The sequence below is a fragment of the Aspergillus aculeatinus genome, assembly GCF_003184765.1.
Source record: "Aspergillus aculeatinus CBS 121060 unplaced genomic scaffold BO66scaffold_24, whole genome shotgun sequence".
Taxonomy (NCBI): domain Eukaryota; kingdom Fungi; phylum Ascomycota; class Eurotiomycetes; order Eurotiales; family Aspergillaceae; genus Aspergillus; species Aspergillus aculeatinus.
This window is the reverse complement of record NW_020291493.1, coordinates 124,365-140,487: the sequence shown is the minus strand read 5'-3', so window position 1 is coordinate 140,487 and position 16,123 is coordinate 124,365. Positions and strand designations below refer to the sequence as shown.

Here is a 16,123-nt window from a genome sequence, read left to right as displayed (position 1 = left end):
CCTCAACCGCAACTCCATTTACTCCATTCATCTCTACAACGTATTACAACGACCCCCTCCCCGTCAAGCTCCAACGCTCACTCATCCACCTCCCACATCCCATTCACATCATGGCCCCCAGACAGCGCGTCGTTTCCGGTCGCCCCCAGAAGGGCTTCCTCAGTACCGCCTACGAGGAACTTACTGCCGCCGAAAACGCTACCATCGTTCGAAGCCTTCTTGTCTTCGGCGTAAGTGCCAAATCTCACAGGCTCAATTACAATAGGAACCGGGAAACTAACTGTTTTTCTTATTAGGCTGGCGTCGCTTTCCTCCACAGCAGCCTCGGCGAGCTCCTCCTCCCTCCGTAAGTTCGAGATACACCGAGTCCCTGTCAACTCAACCGCTCAGGCCGTCAGCCTGGCCAGGATCCCACAGGTCGCTGATGATTGATGAGCAGTATGTAAAATGGATACCCTATGCCTCCGTCCAACTCCGTGAAATGAAGGCCGGCCTGTCCCGCCCGACAGGCCGGGAACCGGGTCGACTATTGATCGCTGGATACGTGCGGAATCTTGCTATGCTATTGCTCTCGACATCCGAAGTTAATGAATACGTGTATTATATTTTTTCGTGCATTAAATGGCTCCGCCTCGCTGGTGGATGGGACAAGACTTGCCAGATGATCTCTGGGAGTCTCTCTTTTCCTTCTTTTTGAATAGACTTGTGATCCTAGTCACCTCTCGCTCGTCTCGGAAATCCTGCGTGCGTAGTACTCAGACAATAGTGGATGCTCTGGGGCTCGACCAAACTACTATCATGCGTCTTTGAAACTCTTTGCATTTGGTATCTACCTCATCTTGTGAGACGGGCCTCGAGATGTTTCGACAGCCTCTAGTCAAACGCAACCATAAGAGGCCGGAAACCAGGTAGTGGCAGGTTGTCTACTCGTTTAGAGACAGATATATCTCAGATCATTGATCTGAGTGTGGTTCAAAGCAAGTCATGGTGCCTGGAGCATGAGGAATGGAAATGTCCCTGCATACAACCGATATGTTTTTGAGAATCTATCGGGGGGTAGTGTCGTGCGGCCTGGCGGTCTCGCTGAATGCCCATCTATAAGTAGATACAAAGCACAATAAACTGAGAATGCCTTTCAAAAACAATCATTCTCTTTCTTATTATTGTCCCCTTGTCCCCTTGGCAGTCTGGGATGAAAAACATTGAACGGGTGGGCATTGATTTCAATAAAGGCTCTTTGTCTGCCTAGGACTTTTTAAGGATACATTCAACTTCGACATGGGAGCATTATCATCGATAGTGATAAAAACCACTTGTGCCCTCCAGGTCATAGATTATGGCATTGAGCAAGCATCATATTCAGTATCTACGACGATTGACTGACCCAAATCAAGCGCCACTGGCATTACTCTTTCATCATGTGCGCAAATTTAACAGAGCCAATGGCCCCAGACGCCATGCTCGAGTCCGCTTTGCCTGGATTCACATTTCTGTCTCGTTTTCTATTTACCAACTTCAATATTGACCTGTCCCCTTATTGTTTCGTTTTCCTCATCATCATCTGTGGCCGCATGGCGTTGCACCACGTTCTGCACTTGTTTGTGACCCCACTAAACTCTGCCTTGGCACATCTTCGTGACTCGTTCACTTGCAGGATCGAGGTAGAAGGTCAGGACAGCATATACAGATACCTCATGTACTGGGTGATACATCATAGGTCTATGGCTAGAGCCAAGCATCTCCTTGCCAGCAACGCGCTGACGGTCGGCGGTCGATATGTCAATATAAGAACCAGCCTTGACCCCAACGAAGACGACGACGAGCCTGAATATCAGCCAGGAGACAACTTCGACGAATGGTGGAGCAAGGTCATCAAGAAACGCAGCACCCAGCCCTTGCACTTCATCCCCTCCACGCAGGAGCACTACTTCTTGTACGCCAGCCCTTGGTTCTCTTGGTGTTTCTGGCGCTGGATCAAGTTCCAGCGCACCAAAACCAGCGAAGACACGTTGGTCAGCGATCGAATCGTCATCTCCTGCTGGGGACTGCCGTTCTCCAATTGGGGCATAGGTATGCTCAAGCAGCTGCTTGCCGAGGCGCAGCAGACGTGGCTTGACAAAGACCAGGATAAGATCGAGATTTGGAGTGCCCGAGGGGAGGAGTGGCAGCCGTGTGACGGGCGTGCCCCGAGGCCGCTGGACAGTGTGGTGCTTGACCAGGAGGTCAAGGCTGGTGTCTTGGCTGATATCGAGAGATTCCTCATGAACAAGGCTGTCTACGAGGTGCGAGGGCTTCCGTATCGCAGGGGCTATTTGCTCTATGGCCCGCCCGGAACTGGCAAGACCAGTCTATGTTATACCCTTGCCGGACACCTGAAGCTACCGATCTATGTGATAGACCCCAGTTCGTCTTCTCTGAACGAAACCCGCTTCAGACAACTCTTCTCCGAATTGCCCTCGAGGTGTATCGTTCTGATGGAGGATGTGGACTGTACGGACATCACACAGTCACGGGCACCTGGGCATGACAACAGGAACCAGCACATGATGATGCCTGGACACGGTCCTACTCAAAACGGCATTTCACTATCTGTTCTTCTCAATGCCATCGACGGTGTGGATGCAAGTGAAGGCCGCATTCTCATGATGACGAGCAACCACGCCGAAAAGTTGGATGCGGCACTGATCCGTCCAGGGCGGGTGGACATGCGCATCGAGTTCAAATATGCGACACGTGACGAGATTGAGTCTTATTTCAAGACGTTTTATTCGCCTCTACATACTCTGAGGCATGTAGTGCGGATCCAAAATGAGGAGCGGGTGCCCATTATCACATCTGGAGACGTCGACAGGCTGGCCTGTGACTTTGCTGCACAGATCCCCTCGGCACAGCTTACGGTTGCTGAGCTCCAGGGACATCTCCTTGAGCACAAAGACGATCCTAGAGCAGCCATCAGAGAAGTAGAGACATTGCTCCAGAAGACGAAGGCTCAGCGCGATGAGCGCATTAAGAAGCAGATGAAAGAGCAACAATTGGATATGAATAAGGAGAGGGAGAAGATGCTAAACAAGGAAATCGAGATGGAGAAAAGGCTGCAGAGCGAGGAGCCTACCGCTGAGAGAAAGATATACAGTTTGCGGTCACGGCGGCGAATTGGCTACTAGGGCTCTTTGTATATAATCACGATGCTGCAATGTACTATATACACCTACATCCCACTGTACATGATGAGAATTTATGATCGACATACAAAACTTCCTAGAGTGGCCTAGTTTCACCCCACAGCTGACCCCAACTTTTTTCTCTTCTGCGCGGGGCAATCAAAGTAGAGATTATCTAAGCCAAACGCCACTCGACTTCTAGAAAGACTGGGAACTAACCCATCATTAGGTTATCCACCCCCGACCAAAAAACAATCTCGCCTCAGAGGACAAGCGTCAGTGAAGCTTGATCCTATTTTACTTTGCAATACATACATTTAACTCACCCGCCTCGGTGATTTTATCCTCATTGTCATTATAGCCATAAAAGATGTTAGCAGCGAAGCGCAAGCCGCCAAGTGCGGAGACCGACGATGATAATCCGCCGGCGCCTAAAAGAAGCAACAGCCTGGGATACAATCCACATGCGCCCTGGCTGCAGGACGCCAGACCATCTCGGAGCTGGCGGACTTTGGGCGAACGCGCTCACCGACCCTCCCTGCCATTGGAGAATATGGTTTCTACGGTCCGAGATCTGATAGACCCGGACTTCGATCCACTGATTGCGCTGCTGGATGAAGAGCCGCGATTTTTGAAGCCGCTTCCAGCACGCATCCCCCAGGAGGACTTGGAATTCTTGCGATTCCGGGGAGCCCTGACAATTCCCGAGAGTGGTCTGCGAAATGAGCTCCTGCGCTGCTATATCAAGTGGGTGCACAGCTTCATGCCGGTGCTGAACCTACAGGAGTTCTTGCGGTGTGTGGCCGAGAATGACCCCAACGGGAATGTCAGCTTGCTGCTATTCCAGGCGGTCATGTTTGTGGCCACTGCGTTCGTGGATATCAAACATCTGCAGGATGCTGGTTATGCGACCCGGAAAAGCGCGCGAAGTGTATTCTTTACACGGTTGAGGGTATGTGCGAGCCTCGAGCTACACTGTCAGATATGCTTTTTCTTGTTCTGTGGCTGACTAGGAGCGCTAGCTGCTGTACTCCTTGGACTGCGAAGACGATCGAATCGTCATCTTGCAGACACTCCTTCTCATGACTTATTGGTCTGATCATCAGAACAACCCTCACAGAGACATCTGGGATTGGATTGGTGTCTGCAATACACAAGCCCATTCCATCGGGTTGAACAGGGATGCATCCACAGCTAATATGGACCCGAAGATGAAGAGGCTGAGGGCTCGTATATGGTGGAGTTTGTACTCACGCGATCGTCTCATCGCCATGGGTTTAAGGCGTCCTACTCAGGTTAATGAGGGGACAAGCAATGTACCCATGTTGAGACTTGAGGATTTCGACTTCGAGCCTTTTCATCCTGCAGTCATTGAGATGTTTCGCTGTCGCCAGCTCGAGGACGTATCCCACCAAAAGCGCCTAGCTACCATGTTCATAGAAAAGGCCAAGCTGTGCCAAAGCATAGGGAGAGTCTTATTCGCGCAGTATTCACCATCTCAGTGCCAATTCGGGGTGACAACTCGAACAACGATCAGTCTAGTCCCCAGACAAGCATCAGAATCAGAGTTGGCACGATGCAGCCATCGACTCGAATCATGGTTGAGCGCCCTCCCAAAGGATGCACAATTCATCCCAGCGTCACGAACTAATATTCATGATGGAGAAGATGTCTTGCTCCTCCACGGCGCGATGGTACGAATGCTATATCATGCGACTACCAGCGCACTGTACCGACCCTGGGCATTTTTGCCCAAGAAGGATCAACCCAAGTCGCGTCTTGATCTAATCAACACAGCACAGACGAAGATGCAGGACGCTGTCATTGGTATTACTCATATCATTCAAGGTCTCAACCAGTTGAACCTCACACGCTTTCTGCCACAGTCCGGGGTAACAGTAATTATCCCTGCTGCTGTAGCCCACCTGACGAACTCGTTGTCCGGTCACCCCTCAACGCGAGAATCCAGCATCCACCACTTCCAGCGCTGCATCCAAGTCTTGCAAGGGCTCAAAGACATATATCCCGCAGCAGACATGGAAGTAGCTAACATCGAAGCTGCGGTCAAGGTTCAATCTGACTGCAATAACGCTCTCTTACAAATCATGCAACTTGACTCTCCTTCATCTCCGAACACCATGCAGCAACCTCAGGCGCGGAAACCAAGTGCTGCCTCTACCTCCCGAACTGTGCTTTCAGCGGATGGGAAAAATCCCAGTCAATGGACCCCCCCTCGAGACGATCAGGAGCTAACCGACTCCGCGACCTTGAACCTGAAACAATCCGACCTTAGGACCGCCGGCCCCTTCCGAGCCCGCCGCGACAGCAATCTCACAGCATCACCCGCCACCGCAGCCTCTCTCAACGCCAACCCTCCATCCTTACACAAAGCTCAACCCACCCCGCCACACGATTTCGATGACCCCTTTAGTCATGTTTTCCACGATCATAATTCTGTCTCACCCCGCCAACCAAACCCCCAACCCGACCATCAAGGCCAGTCGCACGACAATTCGACCCTAGACCCTACGGACTTTTTCTTCGACCTTGACCTCGACCTCGACAACTATGATGCTGACTTCCCCTCCCAAGAAGGCCATGACTCGACCGCTACGGCAGCGGCAGCAGCCAACCACACCGCCGCCGCCGACATGGACATCGACTGGGCGAACGAGCTTCTCCGCTGGGTTGACCCCGGACAAAGTCAGAGCCGTGAGCTGAGGTCCGATGACCATGATCGCAACGACCTCTTCGGGATATTTGACCCCGAAAGCGATAGTGGCAACGTGCAACAGCACGAAATAACGGCCACCAGGTTCACTCCTGGCAATATTACGGGTGATCTGGACCGGGATCTAGGGTTGACTGAAGAAGAGGATGGCATGTTTTGATGTTGAAGATCATGGCGACCAGCAACGGCAAAAAGCGACATATCAGTCCAACACCTACTTTATAGACGAAGCATCAACTTTGGAGGATAGAAACAGTAAAATTGCACATATAACAGATTTATCCCCATGTATGTATGTCTTCGTCCTTCTATTTCTCTACTTCGTACAGTCATAAAACAAAACCCAAGCACTAAATCTGGAACGAGACCTGCGATCGTAAGGTAGTGAGTAAGATAGGTAGCTTGGGAGACTCGCTTCGCTAGGGTGGAATTCAGCAATGGTTAGGGAGTAGGCAGGACGCCTGCGTAGGCGTAGGTTTAAAAAACCCGAAAGCGTCAGGAAAGCTGTTGACACTATTCCTTCTGCGTCCACCGATTCTTCTCATCTCCCTTCTCCCATTCATGCTCGATATACCCGAGCTTCTTCTTGACGCTCTGCACGGTTGCCTTGTCGCCCGTATTTTTGCCCATGTTATCACTGAGTTTGACGGCGGGCCGGCCGTTGGCGGTGGAGATCTTGATGACGATGTTCAGGGGCTTCGATTTCTCTCCGTCAGATTTATTGGTGAAATCATCTGTTTTGGTGTCCCCGGAGTAGGGTCAAGTCAGTTCTTTGGCTTCCAATGGTTCTTCTTATTATTGGAAATGATTGAGTGAGGAAGGCAAGGTGGTAGGATGGATGGGATGGAAAACGTACTTGTGAAAAAAGTGCCCACGCCGAAAACGGGCTGGAAGCCGGCTTCCTCGGCAATGACCTTGTATTCGACGCAGTGCTCGATGTCCAGGGAGTCAGAGAACACGACCGTCTTGGGTTCCTTGATCCCCTCCCGGTCGTAGAATTCCCGGACCATCTTCACAAAGTAGGTGGGATCTCCGGAATCCTGGCGCACACCGGTGTAGACCTGGGCGTAGGTCTTGGTTGGATGCTCGCCCTGGGAGTCTTGCAAGGGAGCAGAGATGGGAGGCGTTGTGCGTGCCTCGCTTTGGATGGTGGATTGGACCGTCGTGCCGGGCCCGGAGGCAGTTGTGCTGACGGCGCCCACGCCGGCGCTGGTATAGGCGGGGATAGGTTTGCGGAACGCATCGAGGAAAGCCGGGGTGCCGAAAGTGTCGGTCAAGGCGATGCCCAGAACCTGGTTTTGAGTTAGAGCATAGAACGCGCTGATTAGGCCAATTCTGCCAGGGGGGGATGCGGGGGGCACGTACTCCTTCGCCGAAGCAACCAAGCCAATACCGGAGAGCCATCTCGTTGGCGTTCTCATAGTCGTCCGTGATGGCAGCGATGGTCATGTACCATTCGTGAGCGACAGTGCCCACAGGGGTCACATCGTACTTCATGGCGAAATGGACATTGCTCGTGCCCGTGAGCGCACCCTTCCAGCCATGTTTTTTGCCCTCTTCCGCGGCGCGAGATAGTCCCTTCATGACCAGGTCTTGCGTGTGATAGTCGCGCCGTCTTCGGGATCCGAACTCGGAGAAGATGCACCCGTGCTCTAACAAGGTGCAGCCCTTCCGGAACGCCTTCTCCTCCTGGCAGCTGTAGTCCCAGTCCTTATCGGTGAACATGAAGTACGCTTGGCTGGTCAGGGCCAGCAACGGGATCTCGTAGAGGATGGTGTCCACCCAGAGACCCTTGATAACATAATCGACATCGCCCTTGTCTTCGTCACTGCCAGTGTCGCCTTCCCCTGGGGTAAAGTGGATCTCGACCTGCTCGGAGGGCTTGAGTTTGAATGTGGTCAGGAAGTGTAGGTAGGCATCGTTAAAGTAGGGGCATTTCTTCTTCAGGAATTCGATCTCGTCGCTTGTAACTTGAATGTTCCCGAGCTCTGAACAGAGATAATCTGCGGTTAGTCAGGTCGAGAATTATCGATTCCCTTGTGCCAACTTACTGTCCAGCTGCGCAAGAAGCCATTTGTAAGCACCCCGCGTCAGCTTCATATTGGCAGTGCGGTTCGTGAAGCCATAGGTGACATCTGCGCGTTGGTTTGACCGGTCAACAAAATCTGTGCGCCCAGCAAGCTCTGATCCGAGGCTGCTTACGAGTATCAGGGAAGTATTTGAGGATGGCGCATTGCATCGTCAACTTGTACAAGTCTGTGTCAAGCAGCGAGCAAATGCCCTCCGGGAGCGGAGGGGATGCTTCTTGTGTCATAATTGGGATTGCACGGTCAAAACCTGGTACAATGCAGAAATATAGGAGACGAATTGGAGGTAGCGATACTCTCCCTGAGAGAGTTTCAAGCTACTCAAGAGTGCACGAGGTTGGAAAACCCCCAAGGGAGTTGCTTTGCTGCGCGGGGAGATCAACGAAAAGATAGTGTTTGGTTTGTTTGCACACTGAGGGGCTTCCGTCATCCGCGGGCGACGTCATCCAATCTTCTTTACTTCCCTTTCAACCACGGGCCACAACTGAATCAATGTGGTTAATCTTTTCTGTTGGCACTCGACTCAAGCCTTGAACAGAGGCCTCAATTGCGCGGGAATCATGGCTGCATTGCGTGGCCCACATCTACCGAAGGCGTCATCTCGGCCTAGACTGCCTTTTGCGTCTATCGCCGGGATGCAGACTACCACATATTTACGGAGTACCTTGCCTTCCATTGCATAACGAGCCTGTCCTAAACTGTTGAATCCAAAAGGAGACATTATCACCGAGGTGCTACCTGCAACTAGTGAAGTGATCTCGCTTCGAGTCCTTTGTTTTCAAGTTTTCACTCCGATAACTGCCCGGTCATCGGTAGAGATAACTGCCTAGATCAGCAAATCCTCGCAAATCGATAACACTGCTCGGCCCCACGGTGCGAAGATCGCTAGCGGCGCTGTCAACTGTCTCGATTTGCGGCGGATGCACAACATAGGATTCAGTAGCACTCGCAGTCGCCTGAAAGTGAGCCCATCGGTAGGCAATGAGACTAGCACGGCTATATCTTTCTTCCGATTGACTGTCTGAAAGAAAAAATTAACACTTTCACATGCTTCGGGGGGTAATCAAAATGGCAAGGATTATCCTTGTCTGTAGCTGAGTCTTGCTTACCGCAGACGCATCTTGCATTGGCAAGCATACCCCGGGTCTGCAGGACATTACTCGTTCATTCCCGACTACACTGTCATTGGCATATAGAAGAGAAGCACGAGCACTGGACAGGCCTCAAGACGGAATGATTCAATCCAGATTCTTTGACTTTGAAGGGCTCGATGCCGATTGACCTCGAGTTCTGGCGCGAAACTATTTTGAAAACTGAAATGCGAGTGGAAAGAACGCACTTCTCAATCTCCCATCGTGATCTGGGTCTGTGATGGTATCCGTGAGAGATTAATTTGCTAGAAGTGATGTATCGAAGCTCAGAACGACTTGTGTCCTGAAAAATCACAACTCAAAGGCCCGGCAATGGTATACGAAATAAACATCTCGAGGTTTAGCAGCAGCTGAGACTGCAACTTTCAAAGACTATTCATCAAACGGGACCTCAAATCCTCCAGCGCAGAGTCATGTCTATACATAACGCTTCTCCTTGAGTGACCCTGGGAAATGATATGTGACTCCTATGTTCGCCAGTGTCACTGGGTTCAAGCTAGACCATCCTACGTATGCAAAGACAAAGTCTAGGCCCATTAGCCGACAGGGTCTTCTCCAATCTACACGCTGAGTTTAGCTGTCCTCGGCCAGGTGCAACTCTACACAAGTTTCTATGATCCTGGTTGCCATACTTTGGCCTATCCATTTGAACCCTGAATCTGGCACTTGATAACACAAAGATCGTAAGAGTCCATGCGAGGACGCCACAGTTACTGCTATCTATAACTAGACAAGCATCTCTTGTTTATGGATGTGGCGAGCCGGCGGCAATCGATCAACAGACATAAGATATAGGCACCTAATATGTCCCTCGTCGTGTTGTCCCTTCTAGTCATCGGTTACTACATCCTGAGAAGCCTTTATCGCCTCTATTTTCACCCGCTCAGCAAGATCCCGGGACCTCCAGTAGCAGCGATTACTGGCCTCCATGAGTTCTATCACGACGTCGTTCGAGGTGGAAAGTTCCTCTGGAAGATCGAAGAGATGCATAAGAGATATGGTATACCGGGTTTGAAGTCCTTGCTCGCATGAGCTCTCTTGTTGAAGAGAACTAGGTCCCATTGTGCGGATAAACCCTCGAGAAGTCCATATCATCGATCCCGCCATGTACGATGAGATCTACGCCGGTAACAGTCGCAAGCGGAACAAGGACCCGGTCTTTGTCTCCTCCTTTGCGTCCCCATTCTCGGTCATAGCAACGATCGATCATGATCTTCACCGCGCGAGACGAAGTTTGTTGAATCCCTTCTTCTCGAAGAAAGCGGTAACGGAGCTCTCCACGATCATCCAAGAGAAAATCGCCCGGCTATCATGGCATCTGGAGAGATTCTATGCAGACGAAACGGTGATTGCACTGCACACGGCCTTCGTCGGTCTGACAGGGGACACCATCACCCATTACTTGTACGGCCAAGACAAGGGCTACCTATCTGATCCAGATCTTACCAAACGTGACTTCATCTGGGAGCTGATGTTTGAAGGCACCAACTCATGTCATTTGTTTCGATTTCTCCCCAGCATTCCTCAACTGATCAAGGCTCTGCCTGGCCGTTGGATGCGTCTCACCCGTCCTAAACTAGCCCAAGTCTATGCAATGCAAGAGCAGATCGCACAGCAGTCACGGGACGCCCTGCTCAACAAAGACAGCCACGCCAGCACCGTAGGCTCGATATACCAGGCCCTGACTGACCCGTCTCTGCCCCCCGAGGACCGCTCCCTGGCCCGTCTTCGTGATGAGAGCTTCATACTCCTCGTCGCCGGTACCGAAACTACGGCTTCATCGTTGACCTTTGCCGTCTACCAACTCCTACGCGACAGAGGAATGTTCCTCAAAGTCCGCCAGGAACTGAAACAGGCCATGCCTACCCCACGCCACGAACCCAAATGGTCTCAACTGGAGCAATTGCCTTATCTGGTAACTCCCTGAGCACCTGAAACCTGCACACCTCCGTCTCGGCCACATGGGTTCCAAGTTTCTAACGGCTATACCACCACAGACAGCCATTATAAACGAAGCCCTCCGGCTCAGTGCAACGCCCATGCGACCAGTTCGAGTAGCCCCATCCGAGTCCTTGCAGTACAAACAATACACAATTCCTCCTGGTGTACGTTATTCCGCGCACCTTCTTTAACCCCCGCAAACCCAACCTCACGATGAAGCCCCCCAAACTAACACTGCCCTCAAAGACCCCCATCAGCACAATCAGCTACTTCATCCACCGCAACCCCCAGCTCTTCCCCGACCCAAACACCTTCCGCCCCGAGCGCTGGATCGAAGCCGCCTCGCGGGGCGAGAATCTCACCAGGTATCTAGTCCCCTTCGCCAGGGGCAGCAGGATCTGTATCGGGATGAAGTGAGTGGGATCCATCCCATCAACTTTCTTGATGCCCTCCCTTCGTTGAAAAGCTGGTCCCATCCTATCCTACTTGGGAGTCAGGCCCAGAAGCCAAGCCAAGCAGTCCTTCCTCGCACACAGGGCTAACACAGATCCCGAAACTTCGTTTACTGGATAAAAAACAGTCTGGCCTACGCGGAATTGTACATGACTATTGCCTCGATCGTGAGGCGGTTCGATCTCGAGCTCTGCGATACGAACCCCGAGGATATGGAATTCGTCCGGGAGAAGATCCTGCAGCGGCCGGAAAAAGGGGTCTGGACGTTGAAGGCGAGGGTTGTGGGGGTTGTTATGGAGTGAAGGGGCTGAGGGTTTGTTTCGTGGGCTAGTGGTGGATTTGCCCGGGGGAGATTCAACTTCCTATTTCCTTGCTTATCAAGTATTTGATGATGTCCTGGCAGGCTCCAATTGAGCATGGTGATTGAATTTGTCACAATTAGTTTACACTCATCTACCCTACGAAGTCCGGAGACTGTGGGTGCGTATGCGTGACGACGTATTTATTATGGATTGGATGTAAACGAATCCTGGTAGGAACTCCTGACACCGGGCCCCATGATGCAAAAATGTTACAAAGACCAAGAGTAAGGAATCGTTCCGGTTCTCTCTAATATTGCCCTTCATGGCCTTTCTCCTTATTCCCACGAAGACAAATAAAGCAGGCGGCAAAGGTACTACCCCCATCGTTAAATAAGATTGAGCCAGATCAGACATAAATAAGATATACAAATACATTTCCTTTCGAGGTGCCTATCTCATCAATCCCTCTCCTTTTCCTACTGATCACTCAACTAAATTGACCCGAGTCCTCCGAAACTCACGCCTCGGGCCAATCCCAGCCGCAGAATCCGCATGATATCCTCACCCGTGACATCATCCGGTAGGCCAGCACGCCAATCCCAGCCTCGGTCGTGAGATGCAGCAGCGCCTTTCTCTGCGTTCAACCGGGGCACAAGCACACCCGAGCTACCGGCTGAGCCGGAGCCTGAGAGCGTGCGTGCTGATCCGACCATCTCGCTACCAATGAAGGAGAAGGTGCTAGAAGCATTGAGAGCGGAGACAGACTTTTTCAGCATGGCGCGCGGCGATGGAGGCAGGATGTAAGAGTCGGTTGATGAGGATGCATTTGCGTTCTTAGAGGATTGATAAGCAATCAAGGTGGAGCGGAAACATTCTTCGCACTGGGCGTAAACGCGAGGAGTGACAGTTTGGAGGTCCTCGATTGCGGAGAGAATGGTGAATTGCTGAGAGACTGAGAGGATGGGGGTTGGTTCTGAAGCCGGTCAGAGTCTACACAAAGTCTACAGCAACACGATTGTAAAATGGAAAGAACTCACGGTCAACAAACGAGAGGACCTCGCCCAATAGCGTCAAGAGGCCATCGACTTGGACGGCGGAGTCACGGTCTGGATCGTACAGGCCGCCATAGATACTGTCTGCAGCGCTGCTGATGACTGCCACAAGAGCCTGGGCTGCCGCACGCCGTCTAGCAAGAGGCTTGTAACGAGGTTGTTGACCTTCTTTCAGGTTCACGGCCTCGTCGCGAATTTCGTAGTAGCGGCGTAACGTTGCGTATCCAGAAAAGTAGTATTGCAGGATACTGGCTGCATCTTCGTCGGATCCTGCAATGGCAGCCAGACAACGACCAGGGTCTCGAATCAAAGACTCGAGCTGCTCGTCAAGGTCATTCAACGCAGGATAAGCGCGAGACTGCACAAGACTGTATGAAATGAGCAGGTCAACCACGGACTTGACCTTACGGCGGTTATGTGCGCGCGCATAGCACAGGAGAGCGAGACCGTAGTCCTCTGAATCAGCAACGGTAGCATCACCGAAACGCTGGTCGAATTAGCAGCTGGTTGATGAAACGGATAAAATAGGAGAACTAACCTCTGAAACCTTCCGCCCTTCATTGTCAAGATCAAGCTCGGAACAAAGCATAACCACCTTATCAACTTCCTCCGCCGTGTTGAGCGGCAATCTTTCCAGCAGTTCCGAAACACTCTTTTGTAACTTTCCCCTGTCGTCCAAGCGACTCAGAACCTCGAGAGCTACCTCCCAACCGTTGCGAGTACCATCTTGGCATTCAATTGACTGTCGTTCAAAAAGGCCAGATGCATAGGCACTGATTACATCGTTCTTGTTGACACGAGGGCCGGTCGTTTCAGTGCCCTGGCCTTGACCATACGACAAAACCATCAGATCGTCCTCGCTCAAGCCAGGCATAGGTTTCGATTTGGTGGCTCTAGGATTCAGCCAGCCCCCGATAGACGCGACCTCGACTACGGCACATGACACACACAGTGACCATGTCTGAAGCAGCTCAATCACGCCTTCCACGTTGCCCTCGAAGACAGAAGCCAGCCCAACTTCGAGACTGCTAAGTGAATTGACGCGGAAACTAGCATCATCGCCTTCCGCGCTTGTGGCGTGACCGAAAGCTAGATCAAGTCGACGCAAATAGGCATCTTGCGCACTGGTAGGAGACATGTTCCTTGCTGGGCGAGAGAATAAAGGGTTGAGGCTGGTGGGCGGAAGGTCACTAGGGACCTCGTCATCATCGTCACCACCCCACCACACGGTCATGCAGATGGTGGCTTCGAGCCAGTCTTGTGAGTTCTCCATGATGGCATCTTCGTCACCGAGCAGAATACGATACATGGACCGAAGATTTTGATAGATCGCCCAGGGTACTTTGCTTTCAGCCATGCGTGCGGATTGGGTGAAGGAAATCGTTTGCGCGGGAGCAGTAGCCTTCAGCCCAAAGTTGACAGCTTGGAAGCGGTTTTCTTGAACAGGGGGTTCTGGCGACGCCTTGTCCTCGCCTTCGGCGAAATCCTCCAGGTCTGTTACTGCCGCCAAAACCCGTCTTCTGAACAAAGCCCATTCGGTACCCTTGACATCCCAATCATCGCGTGAGATACCAGGACATGACTCGAGGATTTGAAGAGCCTTGTTGACGCATCGCTGAATATTCTGCAGCTGTGTTCCGCGATATCCCGCCTGTGGTAGGCCATCTTCTAATGCTGATCTTGCGTAGTTGAAATCGGCAGATCGCAAAAGTTCAACGGCTGTCGAGAGGCTACCCCGGAGAACAGCAGCATTGAGCAAGTCCCAGAAGCTTGATGATGCAGTAGGATTGGGTTCAAACCCCTTCAAGACTTGCAACTCCGACGCAGGAGGGATGTGGTTGGCATCGAGCCAGTCAATGAGAAGTCTGGGGATAGGTGTCGGTAATGTTGTGCGAGGACCACCCAGTAATAGATTGCGCGTTGCGAAGGGGTTTACCTGGCCGGGTCGATCAAATGGCCGAGGGGGGTGATGCAGCTGTAGAAGGAGTGAAGCCAAGAAACTTGCCTTGGCGATATTTGAAGCTTGCTCACCCGGGCCAATGCCGTCTGACTCTTGGTAGGGGCCATTCTGTCCTGTAGCTGTCTTCCACACATTTGCAAGTCGACTGCAAACATCCGAGAGGGCCGTGCGGAAATCTGTGCCATTGTTGTCGGCTTTCCTGACTTCGTCATACATGCGGCAAAGCTCGTCCTCTGTGCTCATGACAAAGTCACTCGACTCATCCACCGTAGTCAGCCGCGAGCGAGCTAAGTTGCGAACTATAGATGGCATTGCTGAGTCTTTCTTCGGTGACAACTTTCCCTTGCGCAGAGGCGCTTGACCCGCCCAGCGCTCATCGAGCTTCGGACGCTTGGCGCTGCCTGGGTTTGAGTAAATAGACTTGCGATGACCAAGCGAGACAGGCTGCGGAGCGATGGAGTCTCCGAGCTGAGAATCCAAGAAGCTGAAGCGGCCCCCAGCGTTCTTGTTCGCCTTACCCACACCCAGGCTGCTTCCCGTCTTGTCCACTACCTCATCCTCTGTCTCAGTCAGGATATCATCTCCTTCTGCATCCATCTGGGAATTCGCAAAGCCATTGGATTGCCCAAAGCGTGTGGATTCGTCAAAGCGAGAGCCATTTGTGATGCTGAACAGGGACTGCGACGCTGCAGAGGATTTCGTTGCGGTTGTTGTCGTTTTCTTGGGTAGGGGTGGCAGGTAATCGTTTGACATAATAGATGAGCCGAAGATGCTATCATTGTCATTGAGGTTCATGTGGCCCGACTTCGTGAAGAGGGAGCCGGAGCTCATGCGAGAGCTCCCAAAATCGGAAGGCCCGCCATGCGCCGCAAAGGAGTTGGATGCGGATGGTGGAGCCCCAGCCGGGGTGCTGGATAAACCGTCGAAAGGATCGCGGGATTTACCAGGCGTAGACGGCGGGCTAGACTGAAGGTGGAAATTCCAAGACATTGTGTGCTGATGGGGTGCGAGGACAGGGTCTTTAGGGAACGGTTACTGGGCGGGTGGATAGCGGAATTCACAGGAAAAATAGTTGTTAGAAAAGAGGTTATGATTGAATGGCCCCGATGCGGGGGTTATAGGCCGGCGAAGACGATGAACGATGGGCAAGAATGGATGAGAAGACGCGCAACAAGAGGTGGAGCGATTGTCAAGGCGCAACCAGCAAAATGGCGCCAAAGGAAACACTGAACATCGCCGACTTGCATGTTTCTTGCTCGTCGCTGGAGATGGAGCGAGACGCGCC

At 52.0% G+C, this 16,123-nt stretch overlaps 6 protein-coding genes across 6 annotated transcripts; 4 read left to right on the top strand and 2 right to left on the bottom strand.

Annotated features, from left to right (window-relative positions):
• Window positions 1-6: 6 nt before the first annotated feature.
• BO66DRAFT_391927 (putative TOM core complex subunit Tom6) lies at window positions 7-646 on the top strand. Its single transcript, XM_025647378.1, has 3 exons — window positions 7-230; window positions 297-346; window positions 440-646. Exons 1-3 carry the CDS (start codon window positions 111-113, stop codon window positions 444-446), a joined length of 177 nt encoding a protein of 58 aa, XP_025503943.1. The 5' UTR covers window positions 7-110; the 3' UTR covers window positions 447-646.
• Window positions 647-1,457: 811 nt separating this feature from the next.
• Window positions 1,458-3,173, top strand: BO66DRAFT_451538 (BCS1 and AAA domain-containing protein; the record flags this gene model as incomplete). Its single annotated transcript, XM_025651872.1, has 3 exons — window positions 1,458-1,597; window positions 1,655-2,792; window positions 2,877-3,173. The coding sequence occupies 3 exons, from the start codon at window positions 1,458-1,460 to the stop codon at window positions 3,162-3,164; spliced, it is 1,566 nt and encodes a 521-aa protein (XP_025503942.1). The 3' UTR covers window positions 3,165-3,173.
• Window positions 3,174-3,417: 244 nt separating this feature from the next.
• BO66DRAFT_374250 (transcription factor domain-containing protein) lies at window positions 3,418-6,161 on the top strand. The gene is made up of 2 exons (XM_025645587.1): window positions 3,418-4,113; window positions 4,184-6,161. The coding sequence occupies exons 1-2, from the start codon at window positions 3,532-3,534 to the stop codon at window positions 6,050-6,052; spliced, it is 2,451 nt and encodes an 816-aa protein (XP_025503941.1). The 5' UTR covers window positions 3,418-3,531; the 3' UTR covers window positions 6,053-6,161.
• Window positions 6,102-8,296, bottom strand: BO66DRAFT_471437 (nicotinate phosphoribosyltransferase). The gene is made up of 5 exons (XM_025652859.1): window positions 8,095-8,296; window positions 7,944-8,027; window positions 7,258-7,880; window positions 6,749-7,184; window positions 6,102-6,626 (listed from the first exon to the last, which is right to left on the bottom strand). The coding sequence occupies exons 1-5, from the start codon at window positions 8,204-8,206 to the stop codon at window positions 6,406-6,408; spliced, it is 1,476 nt and encodes a 491-aa protein (XP_025503940.1). The 5' UTR covers window positions 8,207-8,296; the 3' UTR covers window positions 6,102-6,405.
• Window positions 8,297-9,934: 1,638 nt separating this feature from the next.
• BO66DRAFT_349761 (cytochrome P450) lies at window positions 9,935-11,928 on the top strand (the record flags this gene model as incomplete). Its single annotated transcript, XM_025644695.1, has 5 exons — window positions 9,935-10,130; window positions 10,186-11,045; window positions 11,128-11,235; window positions 11,318-11,484; window positions 11,652-11,928. The coding sequence occupies 5 exons, from the start codon at window positions 9,935-9,937 to the stop codon at window positions 11,824-11,826; spliced, it is 1,506 nt and encodes a 501-aa protein (XP_025503939.1). The 3' UTR covers window positions 11,827-11,928.
• Window positions 11,929-12,185: 257 nt separating this feature from the next.
• On the bottom strand, window positions 12,186-16,070 carry BO66DRAFT_428804 (putative nuclear pore complex subunit Nup85). Its single transcript, XM_025650425.1, has 3 exons — window positions 13,417-16,070; window positions 12,864-13,365; window positions 12,186-12,799 (listed from the first exon to the last, which is right to left on the bottom strand). The coding sequence occupies exons 1-3, from the start codon at window positions 15,826-15,828 to the stop codon at window positions 12,318-12,320; spliced, it is 3,396 nt and encodes a 1,131-aa protein (XP_025503938.1). The 5' UTR covers window positions 15,829-16,070; the 3' UTR covers window positions 12,186-12,317.
• Window positions 16,071-16,123: the final 53 nt, after the last annotated feature.

What these genes read in the sequence shown, in the direction of transcription:
- BO66DRAFT_391927 (XM_025647378.1), top strand. Translation starts at nt 111, where the DNA reads ATGGCCCCCAGACAGCGCGTCGTTTCCGGTCGCCCCCAGAAGGGCTTC. An exon ending in GAAGCCTTCTTGTCTTCGGC is followed by an intron (nt 231 to 296) that starts GTAAGTGCCAAA and finishes TTTTCTTATTAG; the next exon opens with GCTGGCGTCGCTTTCCTCCA.
- BO66DRAFT_374250 (XM_025645587.1), top strand. Translation starts at nt 3,532, where the DNA reads ATGTTAGCAGCGAAGCGCAAGCCGCCAAGTGCGGAGACCGACGATGAT. An exon ending in TATTCTTTACACGGTTGAGG is followed by an intron (nt 4,114 to 4,183) that starts GTATGTGCGAGC and finishes TAGGAGCGCTAG; the next exon opens with CTGCTGTACTCCTTGGACTG.
- BO66DRAFT_471437 (XM_025652859.1), bottom strand. Translation starts at nt 8,206, where the DNA reads ATGACACAAGAAGCATCCCCTCCGCTCCCGGAGGGCATTTGCTCGCTG. An exon ending in GCTTCTTGCGCAGCTGGACA is followed by an intron (nt 7,881 to 7,943) that starts GTAAGTTGGCAC and finishes ATCTCTGTTCAG; the next exon opens with AGCTCGGGAACATTCAAGTT. An exon ending in CGTGGGCACTTTTTTCACAA is followed by an intron (nt 6,627 to 6,748) that starts GTACGTTTTCCA and finishes ACACCAAAACAG; the next exon opens with ATGATTTCACCAATAAATCT.
- BO66DRAFT_428804 (XM_025650425.1), bottom strand. Translation starts at nt 15,828, where the DNA reads ATGTCTTGGAATTTCCACCTTCAGTCTAGCCCGCCGTCTACGCCTGGT. An exon ending in AAGGGCGGAAGGTTTCAGAG is followed by an intron (nt 13,366 to 13,416) that starts GTTAGTTCTCCT and finishes TAATTCGACCAG; the next exon opens with CGTTTCGGTGATGCTACCGT. An exon ending in GGTCCTCTCGTTTGTTGACC is followed by an intron (nt 12,800 to 12,863) that starts GTGAGTTCTTTC and finishes GACCGGCTTCAG; the next exon opens with AACCAACCCCCATCCTCTCA.